A 26610-nucleotide genomic window follows, 5' to 3' on the forward strand; every position below is an offset into this window, starting at 1 on the left:
CCACAAGTCATAGACATTGTACCATAATTACAAGATTCTCTTAATTGAGTTTAAGTTCAAAGGTCAAGGTTGCTGAGAAAATGACATAGACTGGTCTCCTGGTTAGGCTATAATGAGAACTTTCTCAATTTATGCCTTTTCTTCAGAAATACCTCAGTTTCTGTGATAATCTTTGGCAACAGTAACATGGATCATGACTATTCTAAGAATTGGATTTGCAATTATTATTCTGCTTATGATAATGCTTTAGGGGCTAAAAAATTTTCCTATCATTTCTAAATTTCGCAGGTATAAAAATAATGCTGCTATGATCACCTTTCATGTCCTATCAACACTTTCAAAGAAGGACACATGTGAGAGTTGGTGTTGAACTAACTCAAGTTATGAGGGTCTGAGAGACCCATGCCATTCTCCAGAAGACAGCCCGGCTGCTGGATGGAGAGAACTGTACCTTCTACCCTGGCAATGTAGGGAGAACAGCTCTTGCTGTGACTTAGCAGCTTTTAAAAAAAGTGAAGGATGACTTTTAAGAGTTTAATTTCTCTGGATTTTGTCAAAAGGGTAATAAAATTTAATTTTTTATTTCTCCTGGGGGATTTGATGATGTGAAAAGACTTTCATCTAGGGCAGTGGTTGGTCTTGGGAAGGCAGAATTTGCCTTAACAGAAGCTAATCTCCTCTCCATGAGGGACAGCCACACTTCTGTTAGGGATAGGCTTATTAGTTAAGCCCAAAAGTAAGAAATCTAAAGGATGAAGACAGATGGCAGGGGCCTACCTTTCCTCTGACTATAGTTCCACATTTTCATTTTTCCCCATGGGTGAAGCGTAGCTTACCCAAATGGGAAAGGAATGGACTATGTATGGTTCAGCCCCTTCTGTGCTTTCTGGCAGAGCTCCTTGTCCTGAGCACATGCTCATTCTGGTCTGTTCACCTATCATAACTTCACTGGGGCAGGATCTGTCCCTACAGACAGTGCTTGTCTGTCCAGTTCTGCCTGTACATGAGAGGGCGCACTCAACCCAGTGACTGAGATTACATGCACACCATGTTCTCCAGCACAACTCTGTCATACCAATGCTGACACATTCATCCCCATCTGTCTGACCACAGTGTCTCTCTCTCAATTGGTCTTAAATTCAGAACAGGGGAGCAAAGGTATGAATAACTGTCACTCCTTAAATCCTCAACAAGTATATGCAGACAAAACTTCAGAGCTTTGAAGATAAGTCAACAATTAGATAACAACAGCATCACTCAAAAGATCATTTACTATACATCTTACCTTGATTTGGATGCAGAGGTAAAGTGATATTATATATAATCTTTCCGCTTGGTCTCTCAGAGTTTACAAAAGAGAGGGAATGAGGCTGAATCACAGTCAGGCCATCTTCCCGAGCCTAAACAAAGTTTAAGGAGGAAGAAGAACAAATGGTGTGATGAAAACAAAAGCCAGAGGGGGAAAAAAAAACCTTATTAAAAAAGCAAAAGGAAAAAGCAAAACAAACAAACAAACAAAACAAAACAAAGGATCTCATTTTGGGCTTTTAAATTAATCACACACAGCAAAATTTTCTATGAAAGTTCAGAAGAAGGATGTGGTATCTTGCACTGCAGATCTGTCTTGGCGTTAAGAACCTCCCAGGGTTATAGAACCTTCTTCTAGTTCTCTTGTACCCCAACTGTCCTCTCCCCTGCACTCTGCCAGGTTTGTGTCGGTGCATGCTGTAGGAGTCTCAATATGATCACTTTTCCCCAGTTTTGGAACTCATAGTGGTACATATTTGAAAATGGGGACACCTGGGTGGCTCAGTCCATTAAGCATTTGACTCTTGATTTTGGTTCAAGTCATGATCTCATGGTTTGTGAGATCAACCCCACGTTTGGGCTTTGCACTGACAGCACAGAGTCTACTTGGGATTCTCTCTCTCCTTTCTCTGTGCCTCTCCTCTGTGTGTGCATGCACACACACATTCTCATTCTCTCTCTCTCTCTCTCTCTCTCTCTCTCTCTCTCTCAAAATAAACAAAAGAAAAAAAAAGAAAATGAGCCATCACAACTGGCTACTCTGCTATTCTGCTCTTCACAGCTGGGTCACTACGTCTTTGCTCCTCTAATTTAATGAGCTAAGGTTGTATCTGGTAAGAAGCCCTCCCTAATCCCCCCAGCTTTGCTAATGGGAACTGTGACCCAAACATCCATCCTTCCTTCCTTCCTTCCTTCCTTCCTTCCTTCCTTCCTTCCTTCCTTTTTCTTCCCTTTTCTCCCTCCCACTCTCCCTCCCTCTCCCTCCCTCCCTTCCCTTCCCTTCCCTTCCCTTCCCTTCCCTTCCCTTCCCTTCCCTTTCCCTCCCCTCCCCTCTCCTTCCTTCCTTCCTTCCTTCCTTCCTTCCTTCCTTCCTTCCTTCCTTCCTTCTTTCCTTCCAACAGTGGTAGCTTCAAAGGCCCAAAGATGAACTCACCTCAGACACCAAAGGAGTCTCATTATTTGAATTCAGAGATTTAACAATTATCTATTAAAGCACATAAAAATAGTCAATGTTTTCTTTGTCTCCATTGCACTATTCAAAAGAACTAGCTATTGCTTTTGGGGTATTTCTCAATACCCAATAAAGGGGTCAAGCAAAATTAATGAAAAGGCCAATGTGTACATATTTTTTACTGTCCATTCACCTGTGTACAGCCATAACCCATCAATAGTGACAACGCTCAAAAAAAGAAAAAAGGGAAAAGAAAGAGATTTTGAATCTCATGACCAGGTATAACAGTGAGTTGGGGACAGCAGCAAAAACACAGAGTACAGATGAGAAAAGGGAAAAGTGTGTGAGCATGGGCCCCTTGCCTGGGTCACATATGCTGTTAACAAAAGAGAACAAAAATATCCGGCTCATTGCAGGCTCTTCCTAACTGACCCCTGAAGGGTTAGAGTTTGACATGCTCTCCTGCACTTTGAAGCTCTGCTTCTTAAAGAAGGAATTTCCCCATTTAGGAAAGGATTAAGTAGGGCTCAGTAATTCTCATGGAGGAGGGCGTGGTAGTCTTCCTTAACCGTGAAAAGATTGAAGGTTGCAGTTGCTTTGTAAGTGTCCTGAAGGCACGCATGTCCTGGGGAGAGGCAGCTTTGCAGGTTAGGACAATCCTCCTAGAGTAAAGAGTCATATTTCAGGCCACTGCTCAGGTCTGGAATGTAATGAGCAAGGAAAATAAGAATTACAAATAGCAGCTGGTCTCTCACCCTAAAATAAAACAAGTAAGGACAACAAATTAAAAATATATGCCCCATGTAAGGTGTTTACAGCCCATGCCTGTGTGCACACACCCATAAATGTATACATGTGTGGGCGCAGCAACATGGGCACAGAAGTGTAGACTCAGCACATTGTTCAGTACTATTTGCCACCTTTTAATCTCAAAACCATCAGGATAACTGAATGTTCTCAGAGTAGTAGGAGATATTTTGAAAATCTAGATGTCCCTAAAATAAAGCAATAAGAAGAGGGAACGGAATAGGAGCATGGCTAAAGGGAAATATATTCCAGCCAAGATGACAGATAATTTATTATGGAATTTATTGTTACTATTTCCCTACTAATAGAAATAGGAACTAGGTAGAAAAAGGAAGAATTTGATTTTCTGAAGAAAGCAATATTGAGTCTGAGATATATCAAAGTATAATCAATTTTAATATTGGCTATTTGGAATGTTCAATATTTATCAATTAAACATAGTAAGAAATGAAAGATTAAATTTTATGGAAATCATTACAGAAGGCACATTTTTATTAAGATGTCTGTCAACAAAAGAAGATTACAGAATAATGGTTTTCATAATACCCATATTGCATCTGAATATATCTAGAATCCAATTGCTTCTCCCCACTGCCACTGCCAGCACCCTGTTGGAAGCCACAATTTCTCACCTGGGTCATCACCAGGACAGCCTCCCAACTGCTCTCTTGCCCCACCTACAGTGTATTTCAACATAACAATCAGCCAGGGAAGATTAGACCCTTGCTGCCCAACACCCAGTAATGGCTCTCCATTTTGCTCTGAAAAAAAGCAAAGTCCCTACAATGGCCTGTGAGGACCTTGTAAGGTCTGCCCCAACTCCTCCCTCTGCCCCTCTCTCTGCTGCCCCCAACACACACACTTGACACATCTGTGAGTTTGACCAGATGACTGTCATTTTCACTCACTCTGCTCCAGCCATGCTGGCTACCTTGCTGTTCCTTGAACATCTAAGCACATTCCCAACTGGATGTCTCTAAACACATGGTTCCCTGGGCCTGGAATGCCTTTCCCTCAGGTGTCTGCTGGGCTATCTCCCTCACCTCCTGCAAGTCTTTCTTTAAACATCATTGTCCTAATAAAGCTCACCTCATTTAGAACTGCAACCTGGGTTTCTCCTGTTCCCACCACATTTCTGATCCCTCGACCTAGATCTATTTTTTGTTTTACCATAATACTTTCACTAACATACAACATATGAGTTACTTATTATTTTGTTTATTACTTATTGTCTATTCTCTCCTGACCTGCCAAGAGAATGGAAACTCCATGAGAACGTGGATTTTTGTTCGTTCATGGACAGATCCCAAGCACCTAGCACATGGCACATGGAAGTGCTTGATAACAATTTGTTGAGTGGATGAAAAATATCATTAGGAAAAGATTAAGCTAAGAAATAAAATAATGAAAATATTTTTATAATAACTTAATTAAAAAATATTTTCCATGGTCTTGCAATGTCATCTAAATAGAGGGGCAAAACATTTTATTTATTTATTTATTTTTTATTTTTATTTAAAAAAAATTTTTTTTTTTTAACGTTTATTTATTTTTGAGACAGAGAGAGACAGAGCATGAACGGGGGAGGGGCAGAGAGAGAGGGAGACACAGAATCTGAGCCATCAGCCCAGAGCCCGACGCGGGGCTCGAACTCATGGACCACGAGATGGTGACCTGAGCTGAAGTCGGACGCTTAACCGACTGAGCCACCCAGGCGCCCCATGGAGGGGCAAAACATTTAACATGTAAGTCTTAGCAAAGTATATGTGACTTAAATCTTTAAAAATCCCTAGTCAGGATTTATAAACAACATTACCATTTCAGCCTCCATTAAAAGCAAGACCACTTTCCCATGTTGACTGTCATAAAACCAAAGCAGCAATGCCCATGGCTGGCCTGAGAAATTAAGAGGATGAGATGAGTAAAATGGAGGTTTTGCAAGAAGCCATCTTCTCACATAGTTTAGTTTGGACAAAATTAATTCATTCACATATTCATGTGGCAAATATTTAGTAAGAACCTAATATGGGAAGGTACTGAGCAAAGAACTGTGGGAGATGTAAGATGAATCAGATATAGATTCTTTCCTTAAGCATTTCCGGTTTTTAGTGAGGGAAGTTCATAAATAGCTCCACTGTACAAACTGCTAAGTAGCTTGAAAGGCTCAGATAAAGCACAGTAGGAATCCCAAGGATAAAGAAAAATTTCTAGAAATTGCAGATAATGATTTTATTAGTGTTTGAAGGGTCTCAAGAAAAAACACGGACACATAAGCCCGCAGCCAGAAAACAAATACAGCATGCCTAGACTTGAGTCTACACGACAAGGGATCAGCTGTTCCAACCGAATCCTTGCTAACCCCAATAAGAGTGGTTTTAAGAGACCTCTTGTTACAGCAATCACTGGAAACAAATGGAACTAGAAAGACTTGTTCGAGGCCTTTTTCTTAGGTCGTGACCTTGGGAAACCCAACTCTGAGTACCACAACCATTTGAAAAAAGGAAGTAAAAAATATTCTGTCTTTCACATTAAGAGATAAAAGAATTTTCTTCCCCCTTAAGAGAGGAATTGGAAATAGGATGTTCAAAGTGTGTGTATGCATGGGCATACACATATGATTAAATTATTTGAATTTGAAAGTGATATAGTTTAGGGAGTTATTAGCTATGTGAAAATAGGTCTGAAAATGATTCATTTAGTCAACAAATATTTACTAAGCAGCTACTTTCTATAAGCCATTGTGCTAGATGCTGGGGAAGATACCAAGATTAATTAGTCAAAGATTTTGCCCTTAAAGATCTTCTAAGTCAAGTAGTGGATGATTAGTTGGAAGACTGAACTGATATAAATCTATTAACTTATTTGCTGAATCTCACACTGTGCTATGCTATTATTGGTAAATATGCGTGTTTACAGATCTCCCTGCCCAAATATGATATATATCCCAAATATACATATCTCACATGTTTATATATATATATATATATATATATGCATGTGTGTATGTGTATGTATGTATGTATTACATATATATAAACATACATAAATACACATACACATATATATCTTATAATATTATACATATATGTATACATCTTATATATGTATGTATGCACATACATCTGGTGGAACATCACAAACAAAATTCTAAGGATCTTATATTTGATGAAGCAGAGCATTATAGAAAGGCCACAGAACAAATTTCCATTTAGGCAGGTATTTGTTTATGTTGCTTTTTACTCTATATAATCTCCCTGGGGAATCTCAGGCCCAAGGATAAAACCACTACCCACCATTAATGATTCTCAGAGGTTTATCTCCTACCGAGAATATCTTCTGCCAGCCCTTAATAGGCACACATTTTATAAGCACATCCCAAACTGAACTCATCATATCTTCCACCTCTCCCCCTTGCCCTGAAGTCCCCATACATTCCTAATCTTTATGAATGGCATCTTTACATATTCAGCAACTGGGCTGTTTTGCTCTCTTCCTATATCTAATTAACCACTATGTCTCTAAATATCTTTTAATCTCTATTTTTTTTTTTACCATCAACCACTTTAGGTGCACAGTATAGTAGTGTTAACTGTATATGTATCATTGTGGAACAGATTTCTAGAACTTTTTCATCTTACAAAACTGAAACTCTATATCCACTGAACAAAAACAACTCCTCTTTTCCCTCTCCCTACCTCTACCCCCTCCCACCTCTGCAGGGGCAACTACCATTCCACTTTCTGTCTCAAAAAGTTTTACTACTTAAAAAAATTTTTTTTCAACATTTATTCATTTTTGGGACAGAGAGAGAGCATGAACGGGGGAGGGGCAGAGAGAGAGGGAGACACAGAATCAGAAACGGGCTCCAGGCTCTGAGCCATCAGCCCAGAGCCTGACGCGGGGCTCAAACTCCTGGACCGCGAGATCGTGACCTGGCTGAAGTCGGACGCTTAACCGACTGCGCCACCCAGGCGCCCCTCAGAAAGTTTTACTACTTTAGATAGCTCATATAAGTAGAATCGTATGGTATTTGTCCTTTTGTGACTGGCTTATTTCACTTCGGATAATGTCCTTAAGGTTCATAGATATTGTAGCATTTCCTTCTTTAAGATTGAATAATATTCCATTGTTGTGTATACCACATTTTCTCTATGCATTTATCTGCTGGAGGGCATTTAGGATGCTTCTGCCTCTGAGCCATTAGGAATAATGCTGCAGTGTACATGGGTGTGCCAGTGTCTCTTTGAGATCTCACTAACTGTGAATGTTCATCGCCACTGCACGTGGTACATGCCACTAACCCTTCATGTTCTAGATGACTGCAACAGCTTATTTCTTGACCAGTTTGTTCTCTGTTTGGACCCCAGGTGGGTGTTCTTTACTCTACAGCCAGAATGATCTTCCTAAATTGAAAATCTGATCATGCCCCCTCTCTGCTATGAATTCTTCAACATCCTACTTGCCCCAACAGCCTCTCAGAACAAAATGGAAACTCTTCATCTTATCTGTAAGATCCTCTATGATCTGACTCTCATTTCTTGTTTCTTTTTCACCTAGAGATTTATGCTCTGGCCAACTGAACTCTCTGTAATTCCTCAAACATGTCATGTTCTCCTGTTTCTCCAACTTTTTTCACCTGCTGCTCATCTGCCTCAAATGAAATTCCCCATATTTGCAGTCTAGATAAATGGGGTTTCAAGTAGGGTGAGCAGAGCAGAAGCAACAGTATCACCCGGAAACTTGTTGGAAATGCAAAGTCGCAGCCCTGTACTAGACCTACTGAACCAGAAAACTCTGGGGTGGGCTCCAGCAATCTGTGATTTAACAAACTGTATAGGTGATCCCAATGCAGGCTGAAGTTGAGACCATGCTCTAGACATAATTTATACTTCAACCAACTCAGTTCACCTCCAAGAGGAAGCTTCGATGACCTCCCCCATGCCTTACCGAACTAGATGTCTCCTTATTTGCTTCCATATTGTGACTCTGCTTGCATATCACATCATGGCATTTATCGCTATATTCTCATTGCTTACTTACTTGCATGTTTTAGACTCTAATTTCCACACTGAACCTCCAATATGTTCCATAGCACTTGGGATAACTTAGGGGCCCAAATGTGTTTATTTGAATGATTGATTGATTGGAGAGGTGGACTCCTACCCTTAAACACATATATGAATATACCATATATTTATTTAGCATATATATATATATTCATAGTGTATTTACAAATATGTATAAAACTTGTGTGCTTAGATGAGTCTAAGTCACTGAATAGAAAATGTCTTTTTATCACAGATTATAAGTATATCCTATAGTAATGGCTCTCATTAATATCATAAGAATTTCAAACTGTGTTTTAAGGGATAAAAAGTGAGCTAATCACATTTTACAGTAAACTCACCTTTGTGATATCCTAAATTACACAGGGCAGATCTAATTTACAAACATGCAACCTGAGACCCTAAAGATTAAGTAACTTGAGAAGTCTCTAGAGTCCACAACAACATAGTGGGAATGGCGCCATCTTCATTGGCTCCTGGCCCATTTTTTCCCTCTAAACTCCAAACAACAGTGCATTAGCATTTGGCAAGCAATGCATATGCACATTTTTCTTTACACTTTAGAGAAAATTCTGATCCAAGTTCCTTCAGTCAGAATGATGAATTATAGACTTTATAGTGCTGCTGAATTATGATTTCTTTAAATTATGGTTTATGGTGGAAATGCCGATACCAGCTATTCATTAAAAACTTTCTGTTTCCCCCTTTATGTCTCTGTCATGCCCCAGACCCATAATTTCTAAAACTATAGCTGCTCTCTTTGTTGTGGCTCAGGGCTGATACACTGCTTTGGGGTGTAATTATGTGGGTGCTAACTATAAATTAATGATTAATTTATAAGGTCTTATATGCTTGTGGCTCTGTCTAGAACAGGGGTTCTGGCATTACATATCCACTGGATATAGGGTTACAGTGGAGTTACTAATTGTCTGAACTAAGCTTCATGTACTAATTTAGCTGTCACCTTGCTTCAAACTTTTCCACATGCCCACACTCCATCCTACACGGCACACGAGATCTCCTGCGATCTAGCTCACGAACCTCCACATCCTCACTACTCCTCCTCTGCCTCCCTAATTTCTCGGGTCTTACTGAACTATTTGCAGTTTACCCAACCATCATATTGTCTTTCACCGCTATGTCTTTGCATGTGCTGTTCTTAAATCTGGAAGTGTTCTTTACCATCACCTCTCCATTCCTCCCAACCTGCCCCCCAAACTTTCACTTAGATAACTGCTACTTATTTGTTTGGATTCAGCAAAGACATCACCTTCTCCAGGAAACTTTTATGATAAAAAAACAAAAACAAAAAGACTTCTAATAGGGCTTCTAAAATATAGAGTGGCAGTTTCTCCAACTCGATGGAGACATAACTGACTGAACAATTACACCCAAACGGTATTGATTAAATCTATACTACCCTGAAACTCCTTCCAACTACTGTGACCATCTGGATGCTGTAAAAAGGACAGAAGCAATGGATGGGAGGTTGAGGTGGATTCCATGTAACCTTCCTTTCGCTCTGGAATTTTAAGTTTCTTTTTCAAGTCAATGAGAAATGTGACATCAGGGCTGGTGATTGTTGGCCCCAGTGTCTGCGTTCTGAGCCAGGCATTTGCCAGATACAAAAGCAGGACACTCTTTCAAACCCATCAGCATGCCTCCTCCAAATGGAAACCACAGGCCGTCCCACCCAACTCACGGTCATATGGAGAGATGCTCCCAGAGAGAGTTTAGGTGTGTCAGGTGTCTGTGGTAAGATCGCGATGTTGAATATGCGGCTCTCCAGATGCGTGTGGGCTTCTGTGGCACTGGACACCTGAAAAGAAATGCCATGCTGGTGAGCCTCTTGTCCTTTGTTGGGCAGAGTATGTTTGTGCATGTTTGTTTTTCCTCCTTTAAACCATCTGTCTTTAAACTCTATGTGCTCTTGCATTTTCATTTTCATTTTGCTCTTCATATTTTAATATTAATGTTTTCCTGATTACAAAAAATGTAATCATTTTAGGCAGTTCTAAAAATGCAGGGAAATCCAAATGAGAAATAAAAAAAAAAAATCTAGAACGTCACTAAGTAGAAAGAGTAGTTCTTAACCTATTGATGCATTTCAGGTTAATATATTTTCTATGTGTATGTGAAACTTTATATGCGATTATGTGCTCTCTAAATTTTATTTTATTTTTATATTTTATTAAAATTAAAAAAGATTTTCTTAATGTTTTTATTTATTTTTGAGACAGAGAGAGGCAAAGCATGAGCAGGGGAGGGGCAGAGAGAGAGGGAGACACAGAATCTGAGCTGTCAGCACAGAGCCCGATGCAGGGCTCGAGTTCATGCACTGTGAGATCATGACCTGAGCTGAAGTCGGATGCTTAACTGACTGAGCCACCCAGGCGCCCCTCCAAATTTTAATCTAACATAATACTATGATGTTTTGTTATATCATTACTCATTCTTGAAAACATAATTTTTGATAGCTACATGTCTCATTACGAGCATATTTAACACATGTTCTATATGGGACTTTTTATTCTACTTCTTCAATTTTTTCCCAGCACAGATATGTACACCTGGATTAGAAATGATAAATCTCAGCTTCATCATCATAAGGTGTAATTAGTAACAATTACAATTAGAATAGTAGTCACAAAATGGGGCGCCTGGGTGGCTCAGTTGGTTGAGCATCCGACTTCGGCTCAGGTCACGATCTCACGGCTCGTGAGTGGGAGCCCTGCGTCGGGCTGTGTGCTGACAGCTCAGAGCCTGGAGCCTGCTTCGGATTCTGTGTCTCCTTCTCTCTCTGCCCCTAACCCACTCACATTCTGTCTCTGTCTCTCTCAAAAATAAATAAACATTTAAAAAAAATTAGAATAGTGGTCACAAAATCAACGTTTTCTTGCTTCAAAAATGCTAAAAAAATTATGCTTTGCCTACTCAGCTAGCTCCTCCCCTCCCCCAGTGCTTCTAAGCTGCCCGCTTAAACTCCCTCTCTCTGTTTTCTGTTCCACTTTAGGCTTGTCACAAGAGTTGCTGAGGCCTGTATGGCCACGTGTAGTTGCATTAATTCCAGATGAGAGGGGGCAGGGTTCTGTCAATTCTAAGGAAAAAGGCAGGAATGGCAGTCCTTTCTTTATGTCTTCTGAAGTTGTGCCCAACAGAAAAACCGTTTTCTCGGTATCTTGATCACATCAGATGCCTGGAGATCAAGTTTCAGAATATCTACATGTTTTCAAGAAGATACCTTATAGTGTGTCATTACAAGTAATATTAACGAAACAGCTATAATTTGCTGAGCATCTCCCATGGGCTCAGCACTATACTACCTACTTTTCGAAAGTTCTCTTACCACTTACAAAGTTGATATTATCTCCTATTTTAAGATGAGGAAATGGAAGGTCAAATAAGTTAAGCAAGATATCACAGTCATAAAGTCAATAAGGGTCAGTATTCAAACAGGTCGGAAGGTTCATGATCTTCCTACTGACCAAGATGGCTCAATTTGGAAGCTTTCAAAACTTAGAAGAGGGGAAAATATACTTTATCTCTTGAAGAAAAAGAATGGAACACTGTGCAGGTAGTGAAATGTGGACACATTACCAAGCAAGGGAATCAATTCTAGCTTCCTTAGTAAAGATATTGGTATGAAATATGTTGGTCTTTTCATACACATCCCCTAAGGCTGTTTCAACGTGCTCTGAATACACCAAAACCAGAGTCCCTTCCCATGCCCCAAATGACGCAAATGTGCATGCTTTCTTTTCACTGTGCCATGCTCTATTTTTAAATTCCACTTGCATTACATAAATCCCAAGTTTTACGTGCAAAGTAACAGATGGCATGCCTTGATGGCTCATGACAGCACATCAACATTAAAATGGAATTAAATCCATGCAACTCATTGTATTGCATTTTCTGCTTTAAAGAAAGAAAAAAGAAGGGAAGAAAGAGAAGAATCATTAGAACAGCATCTTTTTTAGTTTAATTCTTTAAGGGACACTAAAATGATGAATGAGAGAAGTTTCAGCCATTTGTTTCAGTACATAGCTACAGTGTTGGTGTCATTTCAAATCAAAATATGAGGTAAGCCTATAAAACAATGAGACTTTAAAAGCACACCCAACTTTTTTATATCCAGGAGAACATAATCTCAGAGAGTTGTTTCACGCTTGCAATAAAGATGCTGTCAGTGTTGAAAATGCACTTTTTGGAATGCCTTCAGAGGGAGTTCACAAATCATGTAAGAAAACTGAGCTTGTTACTTCATAATTGCTCCCTGTTTTAACAAAAAATAATTACTACTCTTCTTACCAGACATGACTCTGACTGACTTTTGGCTCTTTGGTTATTTTTTAAAATCAACTTCCAAAGGATGATATACTGTCACTACTGGGGATATTCTAAAGAAAATCCCATAGATTTTGAAGAAGATCTCAAGTAGGAGTTCTAAACACATCATGAGTAAAATGTGTGAAGACTTTCCAAAGGGAACCACTTTCTGAGTAATAATGTTCAACTGGATGTCTTAAAGTCCAGTGAGTTTGTTTAAAAAAAAAAAAGTAACTCTTGCTTTTTTATACCCATTTAGTAACCAAGTCGGAAAAGCAATCGAATATCATTTTTTGAGGACTGCAGAGTTCCCTGGTGCTAAAAATGAAAACGTTAACTTGGGCAAAGGGCACATGAGGCTTGCTCACCCATTGGACCTTCAGTGTGCTCGCTATAATCTCATTCTAATGGTTTCCAAGTTTCTTTCAATCTGCTCCCTGGAAAAGCACATCTTTTACACAATATAAATTAGGCAATAAAGATGTGTGCACCAGGCACCAGGAGGAGAATGGATGGTAATTTTAACAAGGTAAGCTATCGTGGCAGTTTATCCCCAACTGGATTCCTAGACAAAGGAAAAGTCTTAGAGGGACTGTGACTCTGCTTTGGCTGATCACTACCACGAGTGCTTCTTTATATTTTCTCTGACACTTTCCCAAATTCCTTTCTGTACCTATGTTTAAACACTCTTTCTCAAAGTTTCTCATTCCTTTGCACTTTTATTCAATTCTTTATTTCCAAATTGCCCTTGACATAGGTTTGTCTAATTCTATTGGTCTTTCCAAAGATTCAGGTTTTGTATTCATTATCAATTCTCACATTTTATACTGAATCAATTCCTCTGCTTATCTCTATGAATTCCTTCCTTAGGTTTCCCTTGTGGTTCTCTACCTTCATTTAGCCCATTTATTTTCAAGCTTTTTGCTCAATAATAAGAGCTTAAGGCCATCAATTTTCTTCTGAGTATTATTTTGTCCACATCATTTAAGTTTGGATAAGTTATTTCCTCCTCATCTTTTTAGAACTTGTAATTATTTAGGAGACTTTTAAAAATTCTAAATGGTTTGAATTTTCTGTTTACCTCTTTATTATTAATTTCTAATTATATTTGATAATTGCCAGACAACGTGCCCAGGATAATTTCTTGTTCTCTAATTTATTGACAGCCTCCTTACGGTCTGTTTGTCTTAGTTTGCTCAGGCTACTATAACAAAAACACCATAAACTGAGTGGCTTATAAACAAAAGGAATTTATTTCTTGCAGTTCTAGAGACTAGAAGTCTGGATCAGGGGGCCAGCATGGTGGGGTTCTGGGTTGCAGACCACCAACTTATTGCATACCCATGGTGGAGAGCACAGAAGGGGAGCAAGCTATCTCGTGACTCCCATAAGAGTACTAATCCCATTCATGAGAGCACAGCTCTCATGACTTCATCTAATCCTAATCACCTACCAAAGGTCTCATACCCATATACCATTGAATGGGGAGGGGGTAGGATTTCAACATATGAATCTCAGGGGGACACAAACATTTAGTCTACAGCACTGGTATGTGACCAATCTTTACCAATGATAGCAACGAACCCACACATAGTGATAGGCAGTATTGTACGTGTATGTACTAACTCATTAAATCCTCATATAGTTCTATTTTACAGATGATAAAAATGAAACACAAGGATTTTGCCAAAGTAATCTTCCCAAAGTTGTTTAGCTAGTGCAAGGTAAAACTGAAATATGAACCCACTGGGTTTGGCTGCTAAGCCTATGCTCTTATCATAAGATGGTAAATGTTCCAAAAACATTTGAAAAAAGAAATATTTCTTCCTCCATATGGCATTTTAATATTTTGAAAACATTTTTTTTCTAAACACTTCAGCCATTATCTATTATAAACTCTTTGCTGTGGAATGAGTCTGTAGAGACAGTCTAAGACTGAATCAGCAGATTAAAAAAATCTCTCAGCGCTACGAATTACATTTGTTCTTCCCCCAAACGTGATTTCCAGGCAACATAGAAAATGACCTGATTATTTAAAATAATGGTGATGAAAAATAAATTAAATAAATAAAATTAAAATAAAATAAAATAAAATAAAATAAAAATAATGGTGATGATTTTCCTCAGACCATCCTGACATCAGAAAAGTCAGCAGTAGAGGGTACCTGAAAGCGGAAGGAGTCACTCTGGGCTGGGACTCCCGAGTGCCTGTACCACACAATGCCTTCATTGATGTCTTGTTGGGTGAAGGTGCTGGTGGGGGTCGCTGTTCTCCCATCAGGCAGGTGCTGCCCTTCCTCTGCGGGGCTGTCTGCAGGCATATCAACCAGAAGGACCATCTCTCCTAGGAAAGCCACATCGTCAGTGAGGATCTCCCGTAAAAGTAAAAGTCAGTCAGAGCTCTCATCTCCTTTTCTACTACAATTTTTTTTCAACAGAAATTATGTACTTCTGTATTTTTATCTAAGGTGAAGGAAAGGAGGTTAACACAGAATTCAATAGACATCTTTGAATTCACCTTCACACACAGAATTCCCACTCTCTCAGCTAAAAAAAAAGCTAGAAGTCATTCAAGGGCAATTCACGCATCAAGTTACTGACTTATATCAATTAAATTACATGAAATCATGAATACAGCAAACAAATATTCAAATACAGGTCATTGGATGGATTCATTCCTACCTACAACTTTCTATGTAGCAGGAAATGCTTTTTAACCAGGAGGTTTTTGATGTAAACACAATGGGAAATTTGAAAAAATTCAGAAAAATTATTATTATTATTAATTATTATTATTTATTTGAGAAAGGAGAGCATGGGTGGGGAAAGGGGCAGAGGGAGGGAGGGAGGGAGGGAGGGAGGGAGAGAGAGAGAGAGAGAGAGAGAGAGAGAGAGAGAGAATCTCCACGCTCATTGAGGAGCTTGATGGATGGCTTGATCCCATAAATCCTGAGATCCTGATCTGAGCCAAAATCAAGAGTTGGATGCTCAACCAACTGAGCCACCCAAGCACCCCCCAGAAAAAATTATACTTGAGAATTCTGTACAATGAAAATAAGAATAACTGACACTGGGATGCATATGGCATGCACTGCATGAAGCACATTATGTGATGGTTCAAATCCAGCTCCATGTCCAGCTGCATGAGCTTTATTAGGCCTTTATAAGCCTCTCTGTTCCTATTGGTAAAATGAAAATAATAGTATATACTTCACAGATACTTAAAAAGAATGTTAATCATCCTTATGTTATTTGATCCTTTGGAAGATGCTATTATTATCTCCATTTAAAGGAAGTTCTTTTGGCTTAGAGAAGTTCAGTAACTTGTTCAAATTCACAAATTGTACATGTTGGAGCTGAGATTTGAATCTGAAGCTCATATTCTTGGTTGTGAAACTCTTACCAGTCATGATCATGTTGTGTTCACAGTCCAATATCTATCCTCCTAAATAACTATCTCATTTCCTCCTCCATAATTCTTTAGACTTTATTAAAATTGAAGCAAGGAAACCTAAATCTAGACACACCACCACCAATCTGTTTCTATTGCTTGTTTTTCACCTGGAGCTACTATCTCCTTAAAGGGAGATTGCAAATACAGAGGTGCTATAGAAACAATTAAAGTTTCACAAGGATAATATGCCCTCCAGCGAAGACCAAACAGAAGAATAGATGAAATGCTGAAAACACAAGCCATGTTTTCATGAAAATGCATCTAATAAAAATCTGAAAGAAGACTCTCTACCACTCAGTTGGTAAGAGAAGTAGAAGAGGAGCGGGGAGAGGGAGGCAGAAGGAGACGGGAAGGTTCTCTAGCAAGATACCCAGATCTTGGTACACTAAGTATGCTAGACATATGGAACAACTGAAATCACACTTTGGTTACATGAGAGGAATTTTCTTATGTGAAGGAAATATTCCTTCTAATATTTATATGCACTAAATTGAAGTTTAAAGTGAGCATAATATCCTGGATGGTGATGGAAATTCTAAAGTAAGAGAAAAACATCAATAGTCTTCTTTATAAAATCATGTGTAGAATCAACTCATTCTAGTTTCTTTTTGGTACTGTTTCTCATTTGTACCTAAGTCACAAATTCCATTAGCCATCTCTCCCCGGTTCAACCTCTGTTCATAAGATGATATCAATAAACATGCTTTTCCAGAATGTATACTGTTTATGAATGTAAGACAGCTGCAAAATATTCTGAAAGTAAATTTCTACAATGAAAATGTAGAGAGTAGAGAAACATAAAATATTCAAATGCTAATACCCTAGCAATTTTTCTTTATAATAGAAAAACTAAGCAGAATTTTTCTAACAAGTCCTAATGAAATAAGCCTATTTTTCAGATTTAAAAAAAAACTGCCATGTTATGCAGATTAACAGGAATCATAGGATATTGGCTAATTCTATTAATTTCAATTCAGTTAATAGTCATCGAGTACCTGTTAGGTGCTAGCTATCACACTAGACCCTTCAGGGATGGGGATTCAAAGATGAGCAAGATGCCATTCCTGCCCCTGAGACCAGCCTCCTTAAGCAACTGGGAGCCACTGTGAGGTTTCTGTAGGTGAATGGCACAAACTGATTTAGAACACAGAACATATACGATCAGAATACAGGGAGCCTGTGAAAGTCCTATTAAAGAGGCCAGATTTTATTTCATAAAAATGGTAAAATAGTAATTAACATTTACACAGACTGCTTGATCAATTATGAGAGGACTGAAAAATCCAGATGACTGATATGGTCCTGAACTAAGGCAACAGAAGTAAGATTGGAAAGAAATAAACAGATACAAGAGTCACTAAGTAAGTGGAAGCAACAGAACTTGACATTGTGTTGTGAAGATGAGAGATGGGGAGAGATGTGACAGGAAGGGCAGCAATGCCACCGATGGATGAGCAGGTTGGAGGGAAGTTTAACACTGGGTCTGTTGAATACAAGGTGTCTTTGTGACAAGCCCAAGAGTAGCGAGGAACAAATATCAGTATTTTGTGAGGTTCACCCCATTGAGGTGAGAGCTGTTGTGTAGCATGTCATCTCCACATTTATTATGACAAAAACAAGGAGATGACCTTAAATATATGAAAATCCAGGTTTATAAAACAGTGTAGGTTTAAAAAACAAGATATTCTGTACTTGGGATTTCCTTAATACTGAAGCCTATAGTTTAATCAAGAATTTTGAAGGGAAATTTTGATAGGTATTAAGAATTAGAATCTCATTGAATTATTGAAAATCCCATGAATTATTTTGGGATTGAGACAATTTGTATTAAAGCTTTCTTACCCGATGATAAATAACTTAGAGTTGGCAATGTGTTGGATTAAGTTGGATTTTCCCTCAAATGATACTCAAGTTACTTCATTAAAACCATCTCATTATGGGGTGCCTGGGTGGCTCAGTCAGTTAAGCATCCAACTCTTGATTTCAACTCAGGTCATGATCTCATGTGGTTTGTGATTTTGAGCTCGAAGTTGGGCTCTGCACTGACAGTGTGGAGCCTGCTTGGGATTCTCTGTCTCCACTCTCTGCCCTGCCCCCATTCACATTCATGCTTGCACGCACTCTCTCTCTCTCTCAAAATAAATAAATAAACATTAGAAAAGCCATCTCATTAAATTCACTTTCAAGCTTGTGAAGTAGCTAAAGGTACAAGTATTAATCAACTTGTCTAAACTAACATCTGAGAACAGTGATGAGTCTGCTGCAAGTGGTGGAACTTGAGCTCTGTATGCATTTACTACACAAGCAATTTACATTTGGCTCAGCTGCATGGTCAGGTCTCCACAAAAAGTCTAAAGCTCATCTGGAACATTCTAAAGTGATGAGGGAGTATATAAGAGCTGGGGTGGCAAGAGGGTAGGGGCTCCACAAATTCATACCACTGCGACAGACGGATATAAGCAGATTGGTGTTGAGTGGGTTTCCAGTTCCCACCACCTTTTTCACTCTTGAGTGGTTGCTAACGTTAATGTGATTTGATTATTACTAATAGGGGGCTCTGGACACGCAGAAAGAGGATTATGTTCATAGGAAGAAGTTAATTAAGAGAGTTATAGTAGGAAAGGGTCACAGCCAAGCCTACATGGCATTTATCAAGCTGAAATTTAATTCAGCATTGTTCTGTTTAATACTTAAAGAGACTATTGGAATATTGGACTGTCTCTAGGAAATTAAATTTTTTGGCTTTTAATGATCAAGATAAAGGTAAAGAATTTAATACATCAAACGAGTCAAAGATTTTTAGAGCTGAAAAGGACTTAAACATTATCAAGCTTAAAATCAGTGGGTAAAAGAACACAAAGTTGAATAAGGTCTGTGGATTAATTAATAGCATTGTATCCATGTTGGCTTTCTGGTTTTGTTAATTGTTCTATTGTTCCATAAGATGTTAACATTGAAGAAAGCTAGATTAAGGGTATTCAAGGGCTCTTTGTACTATTTTTGCAAATTTTCAGTAAGTCTAAAATTATTTTAAAATAAAAAGATAAAAAATTATCCAGCCTAACCTTTTAAAGAAACCTAAGGCTCAAAGGCATTCACCTGCCTTCCTCAAGGTTATACAACTATATATAATAAAAGGCACTCCAGCTAGAACAACTATTTCATAATCGTATCAATTCTTGGTTGAATCGCGTTTTTCAATGTCTTTGTTGACATTGGAATTACTTTTGAATTGCACAAAAGTTAATTTTTCTCCCCACTACAGAAAATATATAATTTTTAAAATCCAGGGACCCGAGGAAAAAGAGATTATTATTCCTCTGCTATTTAACATGCCAAGAACGTGTTTACTTTTAATGAATATCATTTTCATCTTCATTTTCAGGTTATCTATTTAGTTCTTTTAAAAAATCTACCTGCCTATGAGGTGCCTAGGTGGCTCAGTCAGTTAAGCATCCGACTTCTGCTCAGGTCATGACCTCATGGCTCTTGGGTTCAAGCCCTGCACTGGGCTCACTGCTATCAGCTTCAGATCCTCTGTCCCCCTCTTCCCCTCTAGCACTCACTTTTTCTCTCTCAAAAATAAACAAACAAACAAACAAACAAACAAACATTTAAAAAATATCTACCTGCCTTTTCTTTTATTTTTATGGTATGTGGTTATTAAAGTTTTGATTCCTCTTTAGTACCTTTAAATCATTTTAAATATGCTTGTTTCATAGTTTGTTTTTTTAAGTGTATTTATTTATTTATTTTTTTTTTGAGGGAAAGGAAGAGAGAGAGTGGAAGGGGTGGGGCAGAGAGAAAGGAAGAGAAAGAATCCCAAGCAAGCTCGGCACTGTCAGCACAGAGCCAGATGAGGGGCCCAAACCCACGAAGCATGGGATTATGACTTGAGCTGAAACCAAAAGCCGCATGCTTAACGAATTTAGCCATCCAGGTACCCCTTGTTTCACAATTTTTATGATTGCTCCTTTATGAAATCCTTGGAGTTTTGATCATTTTGTTCATTTTTCTTATGATACTATGGATTATTTCCTCATCTGTTCTGTAATTTTGAATTCTGAGCTAATATTCAGTGGTTTAGGCTGTGAGAATCTTGTGACCTGGAGTTGAGGGTGGACATTCCATAGCAGTTTCCACCAGTTTCTGTAAGGAACCCAAGAAGTATCATTGGCCTGAGATTAATATTCATATAACATCTCAGTTTTGGGTTTCTCAGACAATGTGCAGTGTAACTTAACTCAGGATCATCAGGAGAAACAGGCCTGGAGTTCTTTCTCTGCAGACTTTTTTACTTCACTCTGAGCCCTGGGAAACACAGATAGGTTTCTTTAACATCTCTCTGTGCTGGTGTGCTTCTTGTTTTCTCTTCTGTCTCTCTAAGTCAAAGTCTTTGCAGAGTCCAAGTTTTATGCAGGATCTTAACTTTCTGTCTTTGCACGAGCATTATATCTCAAGCCCCTGGGTTCCAGGAACACAAACAACCACTCTGAGGGAAGCTATTCCATGAGCTCATGCCTAGACTGGTTTAAGCTCCTTCTCTGTTTGTGACTTGGAGACTTCTTTCTATTCTTGGAAGATAAGGCAGTGCCCTATAATTCTTTTTTTTTTAATGCTTATTTATTTTGAGAGAGAGAGAAAGAGTATGTATGTGGGGAACATGAGTGGGGAGGGGCAGAGAGAGAGAGAGAGAGAGAGAGAGAGAGAGAGAATCCCGGACAGCATAGAGTCCAACGCTGGGCTCAATCTCACGAACGTGCGAGATCATGATCTGAACTGAAATCAAGAGTTGGAACACTCAACTGACCTGAGGCATCCAGGTACCACTGCCCTATAATTGTTATCTTGTTTCCAGCATTTCTAGATGATGAGGAGGAGGAGGAGGACAAGAAAATTTTCAGGTTATCATATTGAACTATCTTTCTGGAAGTGGAAGTAACAATGGAGATCTTTAGAAATGTTTTTATGTAAAGCTCTTTTTTTTTTTTAAGTCTCAACAAGAAATCTGGTGATATTCTAGAAGGGACACAAGGTGGAGTTTAAGAGCCTGAGCTTCAAAATTAAACTGACATAATTCGCTATAGATGCTTATATAAACTCTATTTTAGCAAGTTACTTTCTCTGTAAAATTAAGTTGTTTTAAGACTTAAATTTTGGATTTCATATACACTAATATTTTTATATTACTTAGTGTACTACCTGATAATATGTGTATGAGTTATTTTGACTGTTCTGTTTAAATTTTTTTAATGTTTACTTCTTTTTAAGAGAGAGAGGGACAGAGACAGAGCATGAGTGGGGGAGGGGCAGACAGCAAGGAAGATACAGAATCCGAAGCAGGCTCCAGGCTTTGAGCTGTCAGCACAGAGCCTGACGCAGGGCTTGAGCTCACAGACCATGAGATTCAGCTCACAGACCTGAGCTGAAGTTGGATGCTCAACCGACTGACCTACCCAGGTGCCCCATTGACTATTCTGTTTAAATGAGATGTGTGAGGTATTAGAAAGTCAATTTCATTGGACTCACAACCTTGCTGTGTGGCATTGTACAAAAGTAAGTCCAAGAATACTGGATACAATGATGAAATCATAGCAAAGGAAAAAAATTACCAAATTGGGGGTGGTCCTGTGTAATTTTGTAGATGATTTCTGAGGCACTGGCACCTGGAGCTTCCGCCTGTAAGATTCTATTGGTAATCTGCAGCATCCCACCTTCTGGAACCCACACCATTGAATTAGCCACGAGCCGAAGACCTCCATCATTCTAGAATAAGGAAAGAGTACAGAATTAGGTCCAAGCAAAATAAAAGAAAACATCAGCCCTTAAAAACATAAGTCGAAATGTACCATTGCTGCTAGTGATCATTTAAATTTTTTTTTTTCAACGTTTATTTATTTTTGGGACAGAGAGAGACAGAGCATGAATGGGGGAGGGGCAGAGAGAGAGAGGGAGACACAGAATCAGAAACAGGCTCCAGGCTCTGAGCCATTAGCCCAGAGCCTGACGCGGGGCTCGAACTCACAGACCGCGAGATCGTGACCTGGCTGAAGTCGGACGCTTAACCGACTACGCCACCCAGGCGCCCCGAACTAGTGATCATTTAATAAGAGAGATTCATAGCTTTGAAGTCACATTATGAACTATGTATGTGTATTACGTGTAGATACATGCATGTGTATGTATGTGTGTACATATCTTGCTTTTTCTTTTAACTTATAAGCAAAGAACTTACTTCATTCAGGAAGACTAAGTCTCTCCATTCCTTTCTTTCTTTTTTATTTTTAAGTTTATTTATTTGGGAGAGACAGAGACAGCATGAGTGGGGGAGGAGCAAAGAAAGAAGGAGACAGAGAATCCCAAGCAGATGCCGCACCACCAGCATGGAGCCCGATGTGAGGCCTAAACTCATGAACTGTAGATCATGACCTGAACCAAAACCAAGAGCAGAACGCTTAACTGACTGAGCCCCCCAGGGGCTCTTTTGTCCAAGTAACTGTCCTTCTATCCTCCCCATCCACCCACATTCAAGGAGTACTCATTAAGCACCTATTATATGCTGGCTCTTTTGCCAGAGGCCTGAGATAGGTTAAGAATGGCTGAAACAAGACTTCAGTTTCAGAACTTACAATCTAGTGATCTCCCCACAGATAAATAATCAGGATGCATCACAAATGATCCACAGGGTGCTGTGGGAGAATAAGGGAAAAAGGAGGTTTCCTGTTTGAGAAAAGAATGCTCAGGAAGGCTTTCCTATGGATATATCATTTAATTCTCAAATGACCAAAAGACAGGTCTTCTTTTTTTTAAAAAATTTTTTTTTTCAACGTTTATTTATTTTTGGGACAGAGAGAGACAGAGCATGAATGGGGGAGGGGCAGAGAGAGAGGGAGACACAGAATCGGAAACAGGCTCCAGGCTCCGAGCCATCAGCCCAGAGCCTGACGCGGGGCTCGAACTCACGGACCGCAAGATCGTGACCTGGCTGAAGTCGGATGCTTAACCGACTGCGCCACCCAGGCGCCCCTAAAAGACAGGTCTTCTAAGAGAGAAGAGGTAAAATGAATTCTATGCAGAGGGCCCAGCTGAGGCAAAGACATGAGACAATGCACTGCATGCTTCATAAAATACCCAGGTGTCTGGGAAAGAAGAGTTTATGGAACCAGGGGAGCAGGTGAATAAAAAGGGACACTCTCTTAAGGTTGTGTAGGTAGAAGGTAGATGCTGTGCTAAAAGTCTCCATTTATCTGGTAGGCCCTGTAAAGTCAACATGTGTCTTCAGGGAAGGAAAGGGGATGAGCACGTCTGGGGTTTAGAAAGCTTTCATCAGCAAGAGATGGAAAGGGCTAGAACTGGGATGCGTCTGGGGCTGTAGAAACCATTTAACAAATTCTTGTAATGGCTCAGGTGAGAGAAGATGAAAAAGTCATTGCAGTGGGAATGGGGAGTTAGAAACAGTTTCCAGAAACACTAGAGGCCGAATTGACAGGCCTTGATGACTGATTGAAAGTGAAGCCTTAGAAACAACAGTTGGGAATCGCTGACTGGAAGAAATCACCTATTTAGCACTCCTGAGAAGGCAACCATTTTAATTGCTAAAGCTAATGTCATTAAAAAGTGCTGCCATTCCTGATTTGCAAGGTGTGCACCTCTTCCAAAGCCTCATAATTGACATTTTAGCACAGAATGAGATTAGTGAGGCTGCCTGTGTTCAGTTTGCAGTTTGTTTTCATACTTTAAAAATCAGTAAATCTGATAATCTAAAATCAAGCACTTAAAGGGGATATTTTTATAAATTATTGCTATAGCTTTCAAATATGCCAATAAACAGAGCAAACACCACTCCCAGAAGGGGAATACTAAGAGCAGAGGACAACATCTATTTTTTTTGCAGTCACCTGACACAACAGTATTTGCCCCCCACAGGAGGAGGTCATAGCTATTTTCACCACACTCACCAGAGAACTGAGTCAAACAGTGCCCAGGAAAACAGCAGCAAAGGTACTTTCTATTGTGATTGGTGCTCAGGAGCAAACTCCCAAAAACTTTCTCCCTTCACAATTGATATAGCATATTATTTACAAAAACACCAAAATGTGCCAAGAATTCCCTTCCCCTGGAATTCTAGGAGAAAAGTCCCTATTAACTCCAGCAGTGTTTCATATAATATAATACACTTAGACTCAGGTGTCTTAATTGCTAGCAATCTTTCTAATAGCAGCAGCCTCGTCAAGTTTGATCATGGTTACAGAGATCAGTCATACACCAGCAACCATATTCTTGGACTGATGAGGCAATGGGGTTTTTCATATTCCAAGCAAGTAAGTACTGTGACTTGTCCCCAGGTGTCTCTCCCACTACATTTCTATCTTGGCTAAACTTCACCGATACAATTCCCTGTAATTCCCGTGTGAGTATAAATTATTAGGAGACAGTATTCCTTGTAAGTCAGTATTCAGACACCAGCAACATCTGGAAACTTACTAGAAGTTTAGAATCTCAAGCCTCACCTCATTCTGAATTAGAACTTCATTTTACTTTTTTTCTTCAGCTTCACTGAAGTGTATTACTTGATAAATAAAAGTTGATATAGTTAAGGTACACAACATGATGTTTTGATATACATATACATTGTGAAATGATTATAACAATCAAACTAATTAATAAATCTATCACCTCACATAACTAAACCCGAGTGTGTGTGTGTGTGTGTGTGTGTGTGTGTGTGGTAAAAACAAATTTCAAGCACATTTTAAGTATACGATACAATATTAAGTATAGCCACCATGCTATACATTAGATCTCCAGAACTTATGCATCCCTTGTAACTGAACCTCTATACCCCTTGACTAATACCTTCCCATTTCTTCTACCCCTGGCAATCACCATTCTACTCTGCTTTTATGAGTTGGACTTTTTTAGATTCCAAATATAAGTGAGATCATGCAGAATTTATCTTTGTGTCTGGCTTATTTTACTTAACATAGTGTTCTTCAAGCTCAACCATGCTGTCACAAATGGCAGGACTTCCTTCTTCCATAAGGGTTTATAATATTCCATTGTGTATATAGACCACATTTTCTTTATCCATTTATCAACAGACACTTAGGTTGTATCCACATCTTGGCTTTTGTGAATAATGTTGCAATAAATATGTGAGTACATATATCTCTTTGAGATAAAGATTTCATTTCCTTTGGATATATACCCAGAAGTGAGATTGCTGGATCCATATGATAGTTCTGTTTTTAATTTCTGAGGAACTTCCATACTGCTTTCCAAAATGGCTATACCAACTTACATTCCCACCAAGAGATTATATGGGTTCCCTTTTCCCCATACTCTCACCAACTCTTGTTATCTTTTGTCTTTTTTATTTTAGCCATTCTAACAGGTGTGAGGTGATATCTCATTGTTATTTTTTTCAATGTTTATTTATTAAAAGAGAGGGAGAAAATGCATGCAAGCAAGGGAGGGGCAGAGAGAGAGAAAGAGAGAAGCCCAAGCAGGTTCCATGCTGTCAGTGCAGAGCCCCACACAGGGATCAGTCTCATGAACTGTGAGATCATGACCTGAGCCGAAATCAGGAGTTGGATGCTTAACTGACTGAGCCACCCAGGCACCCATCATTGTGGTTTTGATTTGCATTTCCCTGATGATGAGTGATGTTGAGCACCTTTTCATGTACCTTTGGCCATTGTATGTCTTCCTTTGAGAAAGGTCTATGCAGATCCTTAGCCCACTTTAAAAAAAAATGTTTATTTATTTTTGAGAGAGAGAGAGAGAGAGAGAGAGAGAGAGAGAGAGTGTGCATGAGTGGGGGAGGGGCAGAGAGAGAAAGGGTCAGAGGATCTGATGCGGGCTGTGTACTGACAACAGAAAACTCTATATGGGGCCTGAACTCACAAACTGAGATCATGACATGAGCCGAAGTCAGATGCTCAATGTACTGAGCCACCCAAGCGCCCCCTTAGCCCACTTTTTAATTGGAGGAGGAGGAGGAGGATTATGATGCTATTGAGTTGTTAGAGTTCCTTAAATATTTTAGATATTAATCCCTATCAGATATATGGTTTCAAACACTTTCTCCCCTTCAGCAGGCTGCCTTTTCATTCTTTTGATTGTTTGCTTTGCTGTGTAGCTTTTTAGTTTGATGAATTTCCACTTGTATTTAAACACAATCCCCAGGGGATGTGGAGTCATGCTAAATCAGGAGAAGCACAGCCCAGGATAGATACAGTGATGGGGCTAGAGTGGTTCTCCTGAAACCCCACAGACAGGCCTTTTACAATATTTATATTTATCACCAGATAATATAAATGCCTCTGTTTCTGAATTATTTGTTTACAATACTTAAGAAGAAACAGACAACTGTCTAAGGGAAAGAAGTGTAATTCTTCCCACTCATATTTTGATGAAGGTGGTTTTATCATTTTCTTTCTTCTGGGAGAGAGTCCAGGGACGATTCAAGAAGAGAT

At 39.1% G+C, this 26610-nt stretch overlaps 1 protein-coding gene across 1 annotated transcript in view; it reads right to left on the bottom strand.

Moving 5' to 3' along the window:
• The window catches only part of FRAS1 (Fraser extracellular matrix complex subunit 1), a 428246-nt gene that overhangs the window by 112175 nt on the left and 289461 nt on the right, over positions 1-26610 (bottom strand). Inside the window, exons 30-33 of the mRNA XM_043572402.1 lie at positions 21745-21898; positions 14844-15022; positions 10055-10171; positions 1286-1400 (exon numbers count right to left, since the gene is read on the bottom strand). Coding sequence (XP_043428337.1) covers positions 1286-1400; positions 10055-10171; positions 14844-15022; positions 21745-21898 — 565 coding nt within the window. The remainder of the gene's footprint in view (positions 1-1285; positions 1401-10054; positions 10172-14843; positions 15023-21744; positions 21899-26610) is intronic.

This window comes from Prionailurus bengalensis, chromosome B1, assembly GCF_016509475.1.
Source record: "Prionailurus bengalensis isolate Pbe53 chromosome B1, Fcat_Pben_1.1_paternal_pri, whole genome shotgun sequence".
Lineage (NCBI taxonomy): Eukaryota > Metazoa > Chordata > Mammalia > Carnivora > Felidae > Prionailurus > Prionailurus bengalensis.